Source organism: Ursus arctos, unplaced genomic scaffold (genome assembly GCF_023065955.2).
Source record: "Ursus arctos isolate Adak ecotype North America unplaced genomic scaffold, UrsArc2.0 scaffold_32, whole genome shotgun sequence".
NCBI classification, from domain to species: Eukaryota; Metazoa; Chordata; class Mammalia; order Carnivora; family Ursidae; genus Ursus; species Ursus arctos.
The window spans coordinates 18,402,030-18,422,010 of NW_026623008.1; the positions used below are offsets into that span (position 1 = coordinate 18,402,030).

A 19,981-nucleotide genomic window follows, 5' to 3' on the forward strand; every position below is an offset into this window, starting at 1 on the left:
GATGACAACATATTTTATTAAATAGGCTATATAATGTTTTAGTCCGTCAATGAGTATATCGATTAGTATTGTGTTTTAGCAGGCTGTCATGTGTTTGTGACTCCTCTCTTTCTGGTTTAAGCTGGTGGGTGAGCAGAATGTCATTGCTCTCCATTCCACTTTCTAGTCCAAATAAACCTGTATTTGTATTTATGATTTTAGTTTTCTCTTAAAAACGGGGGGATGAAAGTAGCCAAAGCTAAAAACAGCCAGCTTTCCCCTTTGACTGGACTTGCTGGTGGCACAGATTGCCCAAATGTGGTTTGACTAGCAGTTCACAGTCTTTTGTATTTCTGAATTTAATCTTATCTTCCAAATACTATCATTTGAGATTATTGTATAACCTCTGACTTACATAAGCCTCCTTAGCATGGTCTTGCTCTTTGGCGAAAAACAACAGAAGACGGTTTTTTATTTGTTTGTTTTTTAAAGATTTTATTTATTTATTTGAGAGAGAGAGAGAGAGAGCAGGAGCTGGGGGGGAGAGGGGCAGAGTGAGAAGCAGACTCCCCACCAAGCAGGGAGCCCAACTTGGGGCTCGATCCCAGGACTGGGATCACAACCTGAGACCAAGGCAGAGGCTTAACCAACTGAGCTACCCAGGTGCCCTGACAACAGGAGACAGTGTATATAGTACTTCCTATTTTACATTTCCCCACATTTCAAGATGTCTATGCACAACTAAAAATTATATATCCTTTGAAAAGAAAGGGCCATATTTTTGCATACTGATTTTTAATAATCCGTGGATTCAGTATGACTTGGTGTGAGTAACTAAAAAAGACCTATGTGAAGAGAGAATCCGAGAAACTCCTATTTTGTCATCTTAGAAAAGCTTTTCAAAGCAACAAGGAAAATTAGGGGCAGATGCTATACACCAGAAGAACAAAGAGACACCAGTTCTTCTTTCAACTATCCATCTTTCCTGTCCCTTGTAGGAAGCTATCCAGGTACTTGCCCATCTTAGGGTTAGGAGTGGGCGGGACTGGCGTCTAGCTCCAGGGGCAAGGAAGGGCAAGGAACTTGCTGGTGCCAAGTGGCATCAGAAGGCGGGGAAGAGATTCAGTGCATGAAACCCAGGATTGTAGACACAAAGCAAGAATACAGGCCAAAGCTGAGACCTGACTATGGGGAAGAAACAAGACAGAGCAGTCAATTCAGGAGGTAGAGCCTATGAGCAGTCCCTGGGACAGGTGTCCTAGGGGAGATGGCATTTTTGTGGACTGTTCCGGCCCTCCCTCAAGTCCTGAAGAGTCCTAAGTGGGGAATCACAGTGGTGTGAATGGGAAAGGTTACAAAGGATTCTCTTAAAAGATGGAAACCCATCTTAAAAGAAGGTAATGGAAAGATTCCAAGATTGATTGTTAAAGGGGAGGAAGTAGCAAAACAGATTATTTATTATGGGACCATTACAAAATATGGGTGGATGTCGTTCTCAGGTACACAGAAAATTATTTGAAATGGTGTATACCAGATGGTCAGTTGTAGTTGATTATAGAGGATGTTTGCTTCTTACATTGTCTGTCGCTCTACAGTGTGGATTTTTACACAGGCTTGTTATATCCGTAATAGAATGTAAGCTCACTGGGGTCAGGGACATCCTTTTCTCTTATCTGCCATGGTACACAGAGTAGATACTCAATAAGTACTTATTGAATGAATATTAGCTTTGTGCAGGGAAATCTTTAAAAAGATTCTAATTAGCATTAGAAAGAGAGGGAGAAAAAGATGAGCCTCAGTAAGTGCAGTGCGGTGTAGTTTGGAGTTGAGTTGCAGTGCAGCTCAGAGAGGCTTCTGAGATTAGACAAGCTGGCCAAGCACCAACGTGCAGTGTCCCGCTATTTGTTGCTCTTGAGTGGGTTGTTACCAGTCTTACTTCTAAAAAATAGAATACTTTCCACTCTAAGCCCCTTTCCTCGGTATTTCCTAGGAAGTTTTGAAATTTAGTACTCTGTCGGTACTCTTCTCTTTTTAAAAAAATTATTTATTTTTTATTATCTCTGAGTATTTTATTAGAGAGAATGGGGTGGGGGTTGGGAGGGCAGAGACAGAGAGAGAATCTCAAGCAGGCTCCCCACTGAGCTCAGAACCCCACGTGGGGCTCGATCTCACAACCCTTAGATCCTGACCTGAGCCAAAATCAAGAGTCGACACTTAACCGACTGAGCCACCCAGGCGCCCAATACTATTTTCTAAGGCTGTGCAGGAGGTTCAAGAATTTCTGGAAGTTACAAGGGACAAAGAGAGAAAACTCCTCTGAGGAACTGCGCTCAGAAAGAAGCCATTTGCTCTGGCAGTGGGGTGGTTGTGCTTCAGGGCCAGGGAATCTAGGCACAATCCACACCTCGGCCAAGAACTTGGAGGAAATCTCCGTTTGCTTGTCGTATTCATCTCTCCTGGTGAGTCTTGCCCTCTCTCTCCCCACCCGCAGCCCTGGCCATTCTCCTTGTCTTTGTGGTAGCTGGAGAGGGAGCTCAGATCCCATGGTTCTGCTCCAAGGAAATCCCCCAGGTTAGAAAGGGTGTCGACTGCGTATGTATCATTTCTGGTGCTAGAGGTTGGTGGTTCTCTTTTGTATTTGTATGCAGTTTGCCGTGTGTCAGAAATAGCGTGCTGGAGAAAATCTGACCTTGGGAGACAGGGACTGGGCTCTGGGGCTTTACCCTGGCTGTTCCCCCTGCCTGTGCCACCCGCACACAACAGCGCCGACAAACTACGGCTACCGCATGATTGCTTGATACCCGCCCCAGCGAGTGGGGGCTGCCAGGGCAGGCCTCCCTGCTCCTGCAGGTGCACAGAGTAACTCAGCTCTGATGGTGTTATTCTTAGCTGAAATTTTATTTTTTTTATTTTTTTTTATTTTTTTTTCTGATTTTTTTATTATATTATGTTAGTCACCATACAGTACATCCCCGGTTTCCAATGTAAAGTTCGATGATTCATTAGTTGCGTATAACACCCAGTGCACCATGCAATACGTGCCCTCCTTACCACCCATCACCGGTCTATCCCATTCCCCCACCCTTAGCTGAAATTTTAGAATGAAGGTGATGGAAACTGGACAGTGGGAGGTTCTAACTAAATTACATACGTTGGATACAGCTGCTATCAGATTATCTGGAAATTATTAAGTGGAAAAAATAAGTAGTAGAGCCATAGTTCTATTTAGTATGTTTAGCGTGTTTGTTTTCTGTCTCTGTGGAAAATGTTTTTAATTCATGTTTGCGTAGCGTTGCCTCTGAGCAGACATGATTTATTTCCATTTCTGCCATGCTCACCATATTTACGACACCTGTAGGTTTTACTTGGTTGGCTCTGTTTATGTTAATTCACAATAGATTCCGAGTTTATTTTAACCACTGCAATGATTTAAAACTGTAATATTTTGAGATATAAATGTGGTAATAGAAGCATGATAATTTTATACTTAAACAGGGCTAGTTTGTGACTTGAAAACCATGTAGCTCTTGAGAAACTAGGCATCAATGAATTTAAGCCAGCAGTTTACCTAATGTCTTCATATTCAGGTGATCAAAGAAGATAATTACATTGTATGGATAACTATATTATGAAATAACACAAATTATTTGGGGCAGGGAGTCCACATTAGAAACATTTTTATGTTGAGTACTAAGAGTTTATTCTAACAAAGCAGGGCTTTCTAGTTAAATAATTGGAAAGTTTCCTCCCTAGAATTTAGAAGGAACTACTATAAAACTTTGTGTTAAATTCTGAGTCAGTACCCCTGCTGGCACATAGTGAATTGAGATTTCCAGCTAAGGGGATTAGCGGTGGATTCCCTGAAGGGGAGGTACTCCAAGGAAAAGGAACTATATTCTTTAAATGTTACTCACGCTATCATTTAGAAACTAGCTGTTTGAATCCTTTGACAGCCAGTGTGGGCATTCAGTCTTTGCAAGTCTCAGACCTTTTTCCTAGCCAGCCGGGACTCTCAGGACTAGAACAAGTTTTAGTTTCTCTTTTATGGGAAGAATGACAGCTCTTCTGTTTCATAAGGTTCATTTCACCTCTCTTGGTAGAGTGTTGTAACAAATTGGAAAATGAAACACAGAATAATGCACTGGAAAAGACTCTTGTCCTTATTACACCCCCCACCACCCTAGAGCTGGTGTTATAGACTAACACCTGTAGGAGCAAGACAGGGCACAGACATGAGAGGGGCAGGCCAGGGGTGCCATCATTTGTATTCACTTCTGTGCCTGGCCCCTGGGAGTCTGGGAGCGCATACCCTTCCAGTGGGACGGCCAGTCGTCGCCATGGGGAATGGCAGGCCTAGTGTTGCTAAATCTTCTGAGATTCTGAAGAGATGCCAAAGATAGATATCTATGTCAAATATCCCAGTTATAAAGTCAAGGAGGGTCAAACAAAACATGTTTCTGGGCCAGATTGACTTACCAGTTTGGAACCTCTGCACCTGACCCTTCCTGTTGTTCTTGTATTTTGTTCCCTCCCATCCCCTGGCCCCACCAATCAAAACTTGACTTCTAAAGGAAGGACTTTAATGTTAGCAAATATCTGGTAAATCCCATGAAGCTGAGCATAATCCTCCAGGTATTAATGGGACCTTTTTGCCTTCTCCATTTCTTCAGTTCATGGCATTCCTGGAAAACATGCACCTGTTGATGATGGCCCCGCACCCCCACCCCATTCAAAGACCACCCCCTATCTAGTTGAATGCTCACACCTGACTATGAGGTTTTCAGAGCACTTAGAAGGAGAAGGGACAGCAAGCCTTGTGACGAGAAGGGTGGTTTGGGTCTCTGGTATTCCTCAAACCATACAGTACAAAGAGCTGCCTAGCCCTCCTGTGCCTAGGACTGGTAACTTCTTCCACACCAAGGTGTTCCTCTCCTGTGTTCTTGGAGCATAAAATACACCAAAATTTGGGACCTGGATGCTGGTTATTCAGACTTCACAGGCCAGATGGTTTAGAATCTGACCTCCCATCCATCCCTTATGATGTGTGTATACCGTGAAGCCTGATGTCAGAACAATGTCTGCTCTCCCCTTTCCAGAGGGAGCCAGACCAGGGCAATAAATTATAGCTCAGGAGTCTAGATTTAGAAAAACTATTGTTTTGATAGGAACTGATGAATGGGAAGTAGTTGATGTAGATTCAGGAAGTGAGGCATTCTGTACTCCAGAACGTTAAATTCCCCCTTTTCTGGAGTGACCTAAAAAGTTCATAAAGTAAAAGAGTTGGACTTTCCCTAAGGCTTTCAGATTATTCTGAAACTGACCTATGACATGGGCAAATCTTTTTTTTTTTTTTTAAAGATTTTATTTATTTATTTGACAGAGACAGACAGCCAGCGAGAGAGAGAACACAAGCAGGGGAGTAGGAGAGGAAGAAGCAGGCTCCTAGCAGAGGAGCCTGATGTGGGGCTCGATCCCAGAACGCTGGGATCACGCCCTGAGCCAAAGGCAGACGCTTAAGGACTGCGCCACCCAGGTGCCCCGACATGGGCAAATCTAAGAGTAACAGTGAACATTGAAAAGCCATGGAAAGCAGATTAACAGCCTCCTCTTTTATTTTTTTTAAGTTTTTATTTAAATTCCAGTTAGTTAACATACAGTGTAGTATTAGTTTCAGGTATACAATATAGCAATTCAACACATCCATACAAGACCCAGTGCTCATCATGACTAGTGCGGCCCTTGATCCCCATCACCTATTGAGCCCATCCCCCAACCCCTTCCCTCTGGTAACCATCACTTTGTTCTCTTATAACGAAGAGTCTGATTCTTGGTTTGCCTCTCTCATTCCCCCCCTCTTTTCTCATTTGTTTTGTTTCTTAAATTCCACATATGAGTGAAATCATATAGTATTTGTCTTTCTCTGGCTTACTTTGCTTAGCATAATACTCTCTAGCTCCAACCATGTGGTTGCAGATTTCATTCTTTTTGTGGCTCAGTAATATTCCATTGTGTGTATGTGTCTCTCTCTCTATATGTATACCACATCTTTATCCATTCATCGGTCGATGGACACATGGGCCATTTCCGTGATTTGGCTGTTGTAGATAATGCTGCTGTAAACATCAGGGTGCATGTACCTCTTTGAATTCGTATTTTTTTATTCTTTGAGTAAATACCTAGTAGTGCAATTGCTGGGTCAGAAGATAGTTCCATTTTTAACTTTTGAGGAACCTCCATACTGTTCTCCAGAGTGGCTGCACCAGTTTGCATTCCCACCAGCAGTGCAAGAGGGTTCCCCTTTCTCCATATCCTCGCCAACACCTGTTGTTTCTTGTGTTGTTGATTTTAGCCATTCTGACTGGTGGGAGGTGATATGTCATTGTAGCCTCCTCCTTTAAAATAACTTTCCTCCCATGGGGCGCCTGGGTGGCACAGCGGTTAAGCGTCTGCCTTCGGCTCAGGGCGTGATCCCGGCGTTATGGGATCGGGCCCCACATCAGGCTCCTCCGCTATGAGCCTGCTTCTTCCTCTCCCACTCCCCCTGCTTGTGTTCCCTCTCTCGCTGGCTGTCTCTCTCTCTGTCAAATAAATAAATAAAATCTTTAAAAAAAAAAATAACTTTCCTCCCAATTTTAAAATAATAAAATGTTGGGGTGCCTGGGTGGCTCAGTCGTTAAGCGTCTGCCTTCGGCTCAGGGCGTGATCCTGGCGATCTGGGATCGAGCCCCACATCAGGCTCCTCTGCTAGGAGCCTACTTCTTCCTCTCCCTCTCCCCCTGCTTGTGTTCCCTCTCTCGCTGGCTGTCTCTCTCTGCCAAATAAATAAATAAAATCTTTAAATAAATAAATAAATAAAATAATAAAATGTTAAAAGTAATTTCTACATGTTGATGACATCCAATTTTGAAGATCAAGAAGAGATAGCCACTATCTTAATATATATCCTGTCAGTCTTTTTTCTCTTTATACATACATATTCTTTTTACAAATGGAGCTCATACTATGTATAATGTTTTGTAACTTGTCTTTTTCACTGACTATCATGAGCATTCTCCTGTGTCGTCAAATACTCTTCCTTAATGGTTTCTTAATGGTTGTATGTTAGTCAGACACATGAATATACAATTAGCCAGTCTTCTGTTGAATGTTTAAGTGTTTCTGATTTCTTTCTTATTAGAAATAATGCTGCAACAAACACACTGTTACATAAGTCTTTGTGTGTGTCTCCAGTTCCCTGAATGAATGTCAGGGAGTGGGATGCTACATCAACAGATATGAATATTTTAAAGACTTTTGATATAAACTATCAAATCTGACCACATTCTTGAAGGACCTTATTAAAAATACTAGTCATAGCACTCACAGCTTTATTCTTGAAGGGTTTTAAGAAGTCAGTTTCCCTGTTTCCCTATATGACCAGTTATGTGAAGGCCTCTGGGATTCCTTTTCCCTCGCTGTATTCTTGATGAAAATGATTGTGTTTACTTTTTGTGTTTGACAGATTAGGGAGCAGAGACGTAAGGTACTTTGTAATATGGTTTTACTTAGTAATCATCAAGCTGTTGCTTATTTTTTGATATTTGTGCCTAGTAAGCAATGGTAGTGACCACAGTGAGACCTGAGGCAACTTCATTTCGCTGTTTCCAAAGATGAGGTCTGTAGAACATGCTGGAGCAGCTTTAGGTTAGTGTAAGCCTCACCGAGGATGAAGTGCATTCCGGTTTTTATGTGCATGCCCCGTGCTGCCTGTCCTGCCAGTGGAAATGACCTGGAAAGGGGGAGGGGAAGAAGTTGATGGAGAGGGTAAACACTATTTCTTCTGGGGATAGAACTTTAATGATGAGCTCGATGTTCTGCATAGACAGCTGCGTGGTCCTAAACAAGTCTTGTCTTATATGATTAATGTATACCAGGGGATCTCCTAATGGAATTAGGTCCTTACCAAGGTGAAGCAGTTGCTCTTCATTCATTCTTTTCATGTACACCTGCCTTCATGATAAGCAGACACCCATTAACCCTGTCTCCTTCAGCCACTATTGAACTAAGAATCTGACAGGCTGCTGTAGGTAGACGTGACCTATTTTAGCACTGGGGAGATGAACAAAGAGTGAGGGTTAGAGACAGTGGCCTATAAGGATTGAAAGAAACTTCAGAAATACAGTTCCAGCTTCTAATTTTATAGCACAGTCAATCCCTAGCTTCAAAGAATGTATAGTGTTTGAAGAAATAAGATACATAGGAAAAGATTAAAAACCAAAACAAATTAAAAAACAGCCCAGAGCCGTGGTTTAGTGCCAAACAAGAAGCACCAATAGTAAGGGCTTTCAGATTTCAGAGGGAGAGAGAACTTTGGGCCCCAGAGATCAGCACCTCATGGTGGAGAGTTTGTTTAATTTTTGTTTTTATTTTTTAACTGGGCCTTGAAGAGTGGGATTTGAAAATTGGAGGCCATTCCTCCCCCACGAGGTGGTATAATTAAAGTCAGAAGATGTCTGGAAACAAGGAGTAGGTAATTTTGGGTGGTGCGACGGGTTTGTTAGAAGCATCCATCTTTCGGTCACTTGGCTGTATAATTTGGAGACGATCTCCCAAAGCTCCTCTTCTTCCAAAGCCCCTTTTCTTACAGAGCAAGCAGCATTGTAAGTTGTATTTTTTATAAGATTTTATTTATTTATTTATTTATTAGAGAGAGAGAAAGGGAGAAACTAGAGGGAGAGTAAGAGGGAGAAGCAGACTCCATGCTGAGCAGAGAGCCCGATGTGGGACTCGATCCCAAGACCCTGGGATCATGACCTGAGCTGAAGGCAGACACTGAACGACTGAGCCACCCAGGCGTCCCAAGTTGTATTTTTTTTTTAATTAAAGTATAGTTGACACTAATCTCAGGTGCGCTACATAGTGATTCAACAATTATATACATTATGAAATGCTCACTGTGATAAGTGTGCTGTGATATTATTGACTATATCCCCTATGCTATACTTTTTATCCCCGCGACTTATTTATTTTATAACTGGAAGCGTGTACCTCTTAATCCCCTTCACCTATTTCACCCTCCTTCTCCCCTTTGGCAACCACCAGTTTGTTCTCTATATTATGAATCTGTTTCTCTTTTTTGTTGTTTTTTGTTTGTTCATTTGTTTTTCTTAGATTCCACATATAAGTGAAATCATATGGTATTTGTCTTTCTCTGGCTTATTGCACTTAGAATAATACCTTCTAGGTCTATCCATGTTGTCGAGAATGGCAAGGAATGTCTTTTTTTATGGCTGATTAGTATTCCATTGTGTATATCTTTATCCTTTCATCTATCGATAGACATTTAGATTGCTTCCATAGCTTGGCTGTTGTTAATAACACTGCAGTAAACATAGGGTGCGTTTATCTTTTCAAATTAGCGTTTTCGTTCTCTTTAGATGAATACCCGAAGTGGAATTACTGGATCCTATGGTACTTCTGTTGTTGGTTGTTTGAGGAGCCTCCATACTGTTTTCCTGAGTCGCTGCACCAGTTTACATTCCCAGCAACAGTGCATGAGGATTCCCTTTGCTCCATATCCTTGCTGACGCTTGTTGTTTCCAGTTCTGTGTTGTCTTGCAGAGCCTAGAGCCTCTCTGTCAGTAGCTCTTTAGGGTTCAGAGAGAACCAGCAGAGCCGAGGCTCCTCATCTTTCTGATGGGTTCACGGGGTCAAACCAGCAGCCCTAGAAATATACACTTAGGTAGTTTTCTGGAGTGGGTATAGAGTGTGACTCATAGAGTATTTGGGGAATCTAGTCATCTCTAGGTGAAGTCCTGGCTGAAAAAAAGATCTCCTTCTTTTTTGCAGGGCTTAACTTCCTAGGGAAATTCACTACCCCAAAGCCTTAAAGTTCGCTGAGCTGTCAGTCAAGCCTCATAAAGCCTCAGGGTTTATAAAACCCTGAAGTTATTGGCAGTACCCATTGGAGACTTTTACACCTTCAATGAAATCGTAGTACTGTGGGCTGTAATTCAAGTAATTCACAGAAGATAAAGATGACAAACATTTAGATACAAATATCTCCCTACCTTTTCAGATACTTAAAAACAATACCCCTTTCAGCTACAAGCTGACACTTGAATCCTGTAGTTTTACTACCAGGTGTATGTACTTTTAGATGCTCAGAAATGTTTTTCCTACTTAGCCCGCCTTGAAGACTACTGTTTGAGCTTCATTCTTTTGGTCAGCTAGGAGATTACCCCTTATTAAAATGTAAATCTTTCCTCTTAATATGAAATAATTATCAAACATTCATATGATAGCTTATCCTAGTTGAGTGGGATGAGGGAGAAGATGAGATAGATTTTGGGTTTGGAGCAGGTAAGAGGGATCCTCACCTTGGCCGTTCATTGGGCTTTGAAGGCTGCTTGCCGGTGGGAGTGACGCCCTGAAGGAGGGCTGCTCTGAAGGACCCCACCTCGGGCTATGAGTGAGGTAGTCTGCTGGGGGGTCAGAGGTCGCTTCACAGGTTACAAGTTGGGTGCTGTCTTTTAAAATTATTAATACAAGTGGCTAGGAAAGGTGTCTGGACCTAATAGGTAACATTTTGGGTTGGTTAGAACCTTGGATTGTATCATTGGGCACTAGGGGACATATTTATTAGGCACACAGGCTCTAGCTTTGCCAGGGGCCCTGTCTGAATCCCAAGTGGTGACAGCATTGGGCAGACTTTGTAAGGGTGAAAACCGGTGCTGCAGGAGTTGGGCAAGCAGGAAGTGCATTGACTTCCTGCCTGAGCCTTACCAAGTTTGTTAAGATCTGTTTGGCCCAATTTCTTTTCTTTTCTTTTCTTTTCTTTTCTTTTCTTTTCTTTTCTTTTCTTTTCTTTTCTTTTCTGGGGATGAGATTGCAGTTCTTCTTGAGTAAAGTTCCCTTTAATATCTTAATCTTTTGTGTAGGGAAGAGAGTAGGATTTAGCTCTGATAAAAGGGGTCTGAGCTTGTGGATGCATTTTCTTTCCTCCTTCCTTCTGATCCCTATTTACAGTAATCGGTTTTAAGGGTTATAAACTGTTACTTCTGCCTCATTTTCTTCCCGACCACTTGCTTCTAAATCAGATAGCAGCTATTGACATTTTAATAAAATCCCATGAATATGTTTGAGGATTTTGCATTAACCTCTAACACCATTTAATCAGTACTTCTTGGTGCTTCAAACCAGTGAATTATATATCTGCATTTTATCTAGGAAGCATTGACCTTTGGCACCGAAGGGTTAAGTATACCATTAAGACAAGTAGTAGTTATTTGTCTAATAAATGTCCCTGGCCCTTTGACTGGCTTGGTTCAATTCAATTTACTAATTCCCGTAATTCTTTTTTAAAACTTGTGTACATTTTTCTGTTGAGCATATGCAAAAATTGAGGTATAGCTTAGAAAATAGGATTGTATAGTGCATCCATACAGTGGAATATTATGCAGCAATTAAATTGTTTATGAAAATTTTCTAGGGGCGCCTGGCTGGCTCAGTTGGTAGAGCACGTGGCTCTTGATCTCAGGGTGGTGAGTTGAAGCCCCACATTGGGCGTGGAGCCTACTTAAGAAAACAAAACAAAAGCAAACCAAAACAGAACAATTTCCGATGGTGTGGAAAGGTGCGTACGATATGCAAACTGCATGTGTGGTACTTTCTCACCAATATTAAAAAATACTGACATGTATGAAGAAAGAGAAAGAAGACACACGCAGAACAGAAAGAAGTAAACCCAGTGTGAATAGTGAGTGCTTCTGTCTGGATGAGAGGATTAAGAATTACTGACATTTTTATTCTGTATTTTTACTTTTCTGTTGTTGCATGCAGTGTTTAACCTGGACTGGGTGTCACTTTTGCAATTAAAAATAGATCTGATAAGGGATTATAAATCATTTTGGCACCTACCTCAGTAAAGATTTAAAGTGTAATGAACATGCAAGGTTAAATTAATGCTTTTTCTGAGAGACAATGCATTGTTGCTGCTTACACGTTTTTAAAATTCCTGAGAGTTTTCCACTTAGCACTTGAAGTTACCTTGTGTGTCACATGCAGTGTTCCCCCAGATCGGTGTTTCTTCAACTGGGAATGCTGGTGTTAGCTCACAGGGTTGCCGCAGCTGCTTGGAGAACAGTAATTCAGAGTCTTACAAAATTCATGGCAGTTATAAAAATCCTGAAGCATTTTAATTTTACTTCTGTCTTGTGAAATTAGGTTAGTTTATTTTAAAAATAAGCTTTTTATTGAAGTATAACACACATTCACGAAAGGGCACAAATCTTACGAATTTTCATAACCCTGGTAACCACTTCGTCCTATGTTTGTTATATTGTCTTTGACAAAATTTCATAATTCTACATAAGAAAATATATTTTTGTTCAGGGTTCTGCAGTCTCCAGAAGTTACACTCAAGATATTTTGTACTTTTTGTTCTCATAATTGCATTAAGTCTTTGAGTTTTTACATTTTTCGAGGACCTCTAAAGTTTCATTCAGAATATTGTCATTATTCTTAGTTGAGGGTAGGGAAATTGGCCCTTATAGATTAAAGATGCAAAATAATAACTGCAAAATTATTGACCTCTAGCCTCCGCAGATTTCACTTTTCTTCCATTTCCAACTGTGGCAGTGCTTTGCCCCAGTCAGCTGGTTGCGTGGAACTTGATTCCCGGGCTTGATTCCTGGAACTTGATTCCTAGGTTGCTAATCTGGAGAGGCAGATCAGCAGCCGGCAGTAAGTGTGGCAGGCCTAGAAACCCTACACTGAGCTGGGAGGAACTTTAGAGGTCATTAGCCTACAGGGGGAAACTGAGTCCTGGAAGGTTCTATGCCCTGCCCAGGGTCACGGACTTGGCACCAGAGCTGCATCTAGAATCCTGGTCCTAAGCCCCGTTAGGAAACCATGCTAAGCCCCTATTCTCATCTTAAAACTCACCCTTTCTACGAAAAATGCAGTCCTCAGACTGAAGTCGACTTCTCCAGAAAGATAAATAACCTAACACGTTTTTCAGCCAAACTTCTTAAACAGGGATAACCTGATAGCATCGACCTGTTTTGGAAAGTATCCCATGGGTTACTTCAGGTGAACGAGGGACGGTGTGGGGATGGTAGAAATGCCGGTCTGTAATTGTTTAGGGCAGTTCTGGGAGTACGTCCAACTGGAATAACCCTGGCAATAGGGAAAGTGTGGCGTGGTGTCGGCGTGTGACCCTTCCCTGGGGAGTGAGCTGTGTCAGGAGACGTGGCAGTGCTTCTGGAATACCGGGTCTTGTGTCTGTTCCTGGGCACTGGACAGGGGGACAGGCCACGGTGCCTGGGAAATGGCCATTGATGTGTTATGATTTTTCGTTTTTGAGATTTTGTTTCAGTTGCCTAAAGGTAGATAAGTAAATAAAGCCACTCTTTGGTTTTCCAAGGGAGGCCAGGCAACATATATTTAGTAAGTGTTGTTCACTGTGGTGGGCCCTGGGGACTTGGTGCTTAATAAAACATGTCTGTAAGGACTTACGTCTGTGGGGCTGGCAGTTCCAAGGAGAGGCCACCACTGCCCTCCAGAAATCTCGGTTCTGTTGGTATGTTGGATTCGCGACATGCATAAGGGTCTCACCAGAGCAGACTGACCTTTGCCTGCCTGTTAGTTTGTCAGCTTCCTCAGAGGCCAGGCTGATTGTTCCGTGCCCAAATGTCTATGGCTGTCCTTACTTTTGAGCTTTTGAGCATGTTTTCCCCTTGTTTAGACTGTCCCCTCCTCCCCTTCTTCTTCAAATCCTGCCCAGCCTTTGAGGCCCAACCTAATTCCCACCTTCTCTCCTCAGAAGTCCTGTGGCACTTCTCCCCATCCCCCGCTCAGCCAGCTGGAGGAGAGAGCGGGCTCTGCAGCCTGTGTCACCCGGTGCTGGAGCCTTTCCTGAATCTAGACCCCTTCATCTGTACGAATGGGAATAACAGATTGTCCTTGGCCCACAGTTGTGCCGACGAAATGAGTTCATACCATTAAAGCCAATGGAACAGTGTGTGGCACATGAGTTCTCATTAAGTATTAGATATTGTTATTCCTTGTCACGTGTCGTTAATCCGGCCTTCCTTGTGCTACTGTCTCACCACTTTAAGTCGTCATTTGTTGGCCTCTAGTGAAATTATAAAGCCCTCTCATGCAGAGAGTCTGGATTTTATACTTTTTTTTGGACACTTTTCAGTCCTACCTGCTCATATAATCGTTCCCCAGAACATATCGTGTAAAATGAAGCTGTTACTGTATTAAAAGAAAATAGATGGAACAGAGGTTAAGGAACTGAGGAGAAAAATAGGCTTCAGTTCACAGAGGGAGTGTTCTTATGATTCTCAGAGCATGTCATTTGTTCCCGTTTGCTCTGTTGTTGAGTCCAATGAGCTCTTCCGTCACAGTCACTAGAAGTGTGAATATCATGTAGCAAGGATGCTAGCAGTTTCAGAGGTTGCCTTAGACGCTCTTCTCCGGGCCCACGGTGGAAGGGAATCTGAGACTGTAGATTCTCTTGTATCAGAGTATCTCAGAGCCGGTGGGGCATGGGCTGGCCATTACCAGTACATCTCCCATGCTGGGGGGCATAGGAAATTCGTGTGTGTGTGTGTGTGTGTGTGTGTGTGTGTGTGTGTGTTGGGGGATCCAAGCCTTCAGCTACCATCTCTCTGCCTTTCCCTCCTCCTGTTAGCCGCTCAGGAATTCACAAGCACCTCGGCTGTCAGTGCCCCAACATGTGGAGGAAATCAGGTTATTCTCTGGCAGTGGGAAGGGGTGGGGATCCAGGCAGAAAGAAGCACACAGTGAAAAGCCAGTTGCAGACGGGAAGATGGGAGCCATGGTATTGGCAGGAGCTGCCAGAGGGGATTTCTGCCCCCCACCCCACACCACGGGGCGTCTGGGCCTTCAGCCAGGGTCTCCCACAGAGCCCTGTGGGTGTCCTTTCCCTGATGAAAATGCACATTTCTCCTTCTCCTAGGCTGGAACAAGACATTAAAAAGTTAAAGGCTGACCTGCAGGCCAGCAGACAAGTGGAACAGGAGCTCCGCAGTCAGATCAGCTCCCTCTCCAGCGCCGAGCGGGGCGTCCGCTCCGAGATGGGCCAGCTCCGGCAGGAGAATGAGCTGCTGCAGAACAAGTACGTGCGCCTGGCGGGCCTTCGGTCGAGAGCCGAGTGGCCGCACTGATTCTGTGGTTTCCAGAGGCCAGAGCAAAAGACGAGTGATGACAAAGAGGCCTGGCAGACGGGGGTTTAAATGAAATGTCTAAAATATTTAGTGTACCAGATATTCAACATGTTATAAAATCCATAAAAACTTGTTTCATCACAACAGAGGTTTATTAATATTACTGTTCTTCTTTCATTGAATAAGTTCTTCTCTTAGTTGAAAATAGTCATTGAGCTTTTGTGATAATATAAGTAAAATTTTGTGATAATATAAGTAAAAAGTCGTTCTGCCACAATTTGAAAATCCTGCTCCTTTGAATGAAAGTTTCCAGAGGAATAGACTCTATTTACTTTGATATCTGGAACTAAAAAATGACATTGAACTTTGATTTTATTTGAAGAGGCAAGCAAAAAGCCAGCTCTTCGGTGTGAATTTGTGTATGCTTCCCATTGATTCATCCTGGAATTACTTCTTGACTCCATATCGATCTGTCCTTTTTTTTTTTTTTAATCTCTCAGCAATGTGTGCCTGGGGTAATGCTTACTATGGTAGGCTCTGGGCTTTCCCCATTGAAAGAGGAGTCCTTCAACATTCTTGAGGAACATAACTCAAAAGCTAGAGCATTGTAAGCACATAACTGCTCCGTTGCTTCTGACCCACCTACATGATGGCTCTCGCACTGATAGCATCTCACCTTACGCTGTTACACTGAGATTAACTCACCTTGTACTGATGTGGAAAGCTGGGGCTGGTAATAGGCGGGAAGGGAATATGGCTGAAATTTCTATCTGAAATCAAGCACCCTGTGACTCTAAGTCCGGGATCTATTTTGGGATACTTTGAGAAAACATCTCACAGCTGGAAAAGGAAAGGCTGTAGCATAATTGTATGCAGGCAAAGAAGAACCTTCCCCTCCCACCCTTTACCTCCGCTTCCGTGGGCCTGGTTCCATCGGTAGTTCTTTGATCAACCAAAGTTCTCTCAAGGTGCTTTGGGGCACAACTAGAATTAGCTGTACAGCTGTCTTTCCCTCTAATAGAAACTGTTTTATCCTTTTTTCTGGATCGCCTTCTGTAGACCGCTTACCATAGTAGAGCAAAGGCTGGGTCTCATTCTGTATCTGGTTAGGCAGCTTGTTTGTTGATGTCTAGGGCTTGTTAAAGAACAATGACAACATGTTTTTCCCGGGCACTCTGGAAGCTGACATTTATGATTTGCCGTTCAAAAGAGGAGCCATGTTTCTCCAGGGTTTCTAGTGGGCATTTCTAATGACAAAACTCTGTATGGTAATTGTTTCCATATAGATTACATAATGCTGTGCAAATGAAGCAAAAAGACAAACAGAATATCAGCCAGTTGGAGAAAAAGCTAAAAGCTGAGCAGGAAGCCCGAAGTTTTGTAGAAAAGCAATTAATGGAGGAGAAAAAAAGGAAGAAGTTGGAAGAAGCTACTGCTGCCCGGGCTGTTGCATTTGCTGCCGCGTCTAGGTATGTCCATGCCACTCCCCCCACTTCCCCCGCCCCTCACCTGCCTCCCTGCCCCGGTGCTTCATTCGAGGTAGGCCTGCCTTGCACCAAGACAAAGACCGGCATGGGAGTTTGAGGCCTCGGGCAGGGCTGAAATAGAATCATCACACACCAGTAGGTTGCCACCAAGTACCGTTTCCTGAGCTGGCTAAGCCCCATCTGTGCAACTTGCGCTGTCTTGTAACAGCTTCGACCCCCAGCAACCTCATCTAGGGAGCGGGATGAGGGCATCACCATGCCTCCCACACCCAGGAGGCAAAGCGTTGCTCCTAAAAGGGTTTCCGGTCACTTTCTGTGTGGCCAAGAACTACTAAACTCTTGGAGAGTGTCCAGTCTCGAATTTTATTTCCTTTATAGAACTGTCATTACTCTCTACTGTCAGGTATATGTGTTTCTGAAGTTTTTATCTTAAAATAGAAGAAAAGAAAATCTTGGTCGCCCAAGTCCTTTGTACTGACTGCTCCCGTCTTTGTTGGATATCAGCAAACTGTCACATGAGCTGGAAAAGATGAAAAAAAAAACAAAAAACATAAGTCACTATTAGATATCATTGAATTTGTGGAGTGTTGAGAATTGGGGACTCCTTCTATACCATTGAAAAGTATACAAGTATTCCAGAAACTGAATTCCAGCAAGGAGGGAAGATCCTTAAGAGCCTTTTGGTGGGCGGGGGTGGGGGTGGGGCGCTTTTACTTCACTTTGGGGCTCTTTCTTTTCTTTGTTTTTCTTTTTTGACTAGCGAAGTCCATCTGTGTGGTGGGAGTCAGTTATGGGTTTACAATTGCAGAGTGAGGGTACATTATTATTGATTTTATTTTAAATTTTTATCGTAATTTTTATCAATATAATTCTACTGTAATTCTTCCTTAAGTTTTTCTTTTTTGTATGTGGCATGTTAAAAGCCTTCTTTTGGGTTCTGGCTTTTGTAGAAGAACTGACGGATCATCATTTCACGTTTAAGGAAATAATTGCCAGAGGGAACTCTTCCCCCCTCTGTGCTCCTGCCTCCCCCGGCCGCTCTAGTGCAGATGGCTGAGCTCACTTGGCCCATCAGCATCTAGACAGACTCACAAGACACTTCACTAGCCTGCCTAGGATGTGGGGGTTTTGTGTGTTCATCCGTTTAAAGCTTTGTAAGCATGGACCTCTGTAAAAAGCACACGTCTCTGAAGCTCTTAGGCTTGCAGGAGATTTTTCTGAACAGTCATCAGTGTGGCTTGTGCTGTCCTTAATTCAGCCAGCAGCTCCTACCCTGAAAAAAAAGTCCACTGAGGAGGCTATGACAGTTCCTTAACCATACTGTTTGGTATCTTACGCCTGAGAATCAGTACAGCGGTTTCGGTCTCTTCCCTGATTCCCTTTTGCTTCCAGTCAAGCTTACTTGCTTTGATCTTATCCTTAGGTGGTCCTCGTTTGCCATCACTTAGGTAGAGGCTGTTTTTATTCTCAAGTAAATCTCGAGGTGTCATTCTCTCACCGGACCTTCCTTTTTGGTAGGCAGAGGACACCTACTTTCTCCATCCAGCTGTTTCTGAAACCTAAACGGTTCGTCAGCTTTGGACTGGCGGTTACCATCATCTTTTTTAGTTTATTCTTCTTAACAGCCCTGAGAAGCAACCTAATGCTCTGGAGACTTCATGACTCAAGAAAGGTGAACTTTCCCAGGCAGAGACCCTCCAAAGTGAACATTGCTTTAGCTCACTGCCCTCTGCTGGAGATAGTACGCGTCCACTTCTCTCTCGCTGAGCTCACAGGCACTGTCTCAGGTCACACAGCCTGGGGGAGGTTGCCGCACTGGGAAGCTGCAACACCTCAGTTCTTATCCCTGGAGTTCTGTGACCTACCAGCTAGGTGAGGGTGGACTGGCATTATATCTGTGTAGTCTTGGTTTTCTTATCTGGAAAATGGGACAGTATATCCTACCCTTGCAAAGAAAGCAGAATGGGTAAAGTACCTCACTTGGTGTCTGGCTCATATTCGATACCCAATTAATTATTTTAGATCATTGTTGAAATTATCAAAGAACAGAGAATGAGCAGACTGAGCCAAAAACTGAAACCTGACAGACTCTGGAGTATAAGAGAAATATCAATCTTGCAGCATAAGTGAACCTCTAGTCTTTTAAATCCCTGTCTTTCCTTCTCATCTTTTTCAAAAGGGGGGAGTGCACCGAAACCTTACGGAATCGGATCAGAGAATTAGAAGCAGAGGGCAAGAAGCTCACGATGGACATGAAGGTGAAAGAAGACCAGATCAGAGAACTAGAGCTGAAAGTTCAGGTATGGGGAGCACAGAAGACTTCCTCCTGCTTGGCTTCTTCCGTGTTAGCTGTGTGCCCTGCATTGCAAAGTGGAGATGGTGCCTTTTTGTTTTTTGAAGATTTTATTTTATTTATGTGAGAAAGAGAGAGAGAGAGAGAGCCTGAGCGCACAGAAGGAGGGGGAGAAGCAGACCCCCCTTGAGCAGGGAGCCCAACACAGGGCTCAATCCCAGGACTCCAAGATCATGACCTGAGCCGAAGGCAGATGCTTAATGGACTGAGCCACCCAGGTGCCTCGAGATGGTGCCTTTAGATGATAGGCCAAATGCCACTGCATCTGAAAATCTCTGTACGACCAAAAAAGCTCTAGCCTTGTCCAGCTCATTCAAGTCATATTTAATTAGTCAGATTCTAATACAATCAGAAATGTTGACCGTGTTTTGACACGGTTTATACCAGAATTTGACCTACTGTAGATTCATTTCGCTTTTTTAGGTTATAGGCTAGATTAGTGTGCTTTGGAGCTTTTGCACCTCTTCTTAGCCCTAACCCTCTGTCTGTCGCCAGGGAATTGACTGTTCTGAATGGCTCTCAGCCTTGTAGATTGCAGTTCTGAGCAGTGTATGATGGGGAAAGCTGCCAGTGCTGTGGACACAACCGGTTTTCTGGGCGGTGTGTACCTTAGCCAGGTATTTGGCATTGGTTCTCCAAAGAGACATTTAAAAATAACGTCGCATACTGGGAAGTTACAGTAATTTGAATCACATGGAACCGGTAGGAAATTATGGCCAAGTCGGTGGAGTAGGATAGACGCCCTAGAGACAGAGCCTAAAGTGTGCAGTAAAAGTAGCAGCAGAAATGGATGGGAACAGTGAGGACTGGTCAGAAAAAGGCTTTGGTAAAGTTAGATAACTAGGAAAAAAAAATAAAATTAGAAGCTCATTTCTTGGGGCGCCTGTGTGACTCAGTTGGTTAAACATCTGCCTTCAGCTCAGGTCATGATCCCAGGGTCCTGGGATTGAGCCCCACGTTGGTCCTCTGCTCAGCAGGGAGTCTGC

The 19,981-nt window shown here is 43.3% G+C and overlaps 1 protein-coding gene across 1 annotated transcript in view; it reads left to right on the forward strand.

The window, feature by feature from the left end:
- The window catches only part of MACO1 (macoilin 1), a 61,138-nt gene that overhangs the window by 31,354 nt on the left and 9,803 nt on the right, over positions 1–19,981 (forward strand). The window contains exons 7-9 of the mRNA XM_026517010.4: positions 14,948–15,106; positions 16,442–16,624; positions 18,822–18,942. Coding sequence (XP_026372795.1) covers positions 14,948–15,106; positions 16,442–16,624; positions 18,822–18,942 — 463 coding nt within the window. The remainder of the gene's footprint in view (positions 1–14,947; positions 15,107–16,441; positions 16,625–18,821; positions 18,943–19,981) is intronic.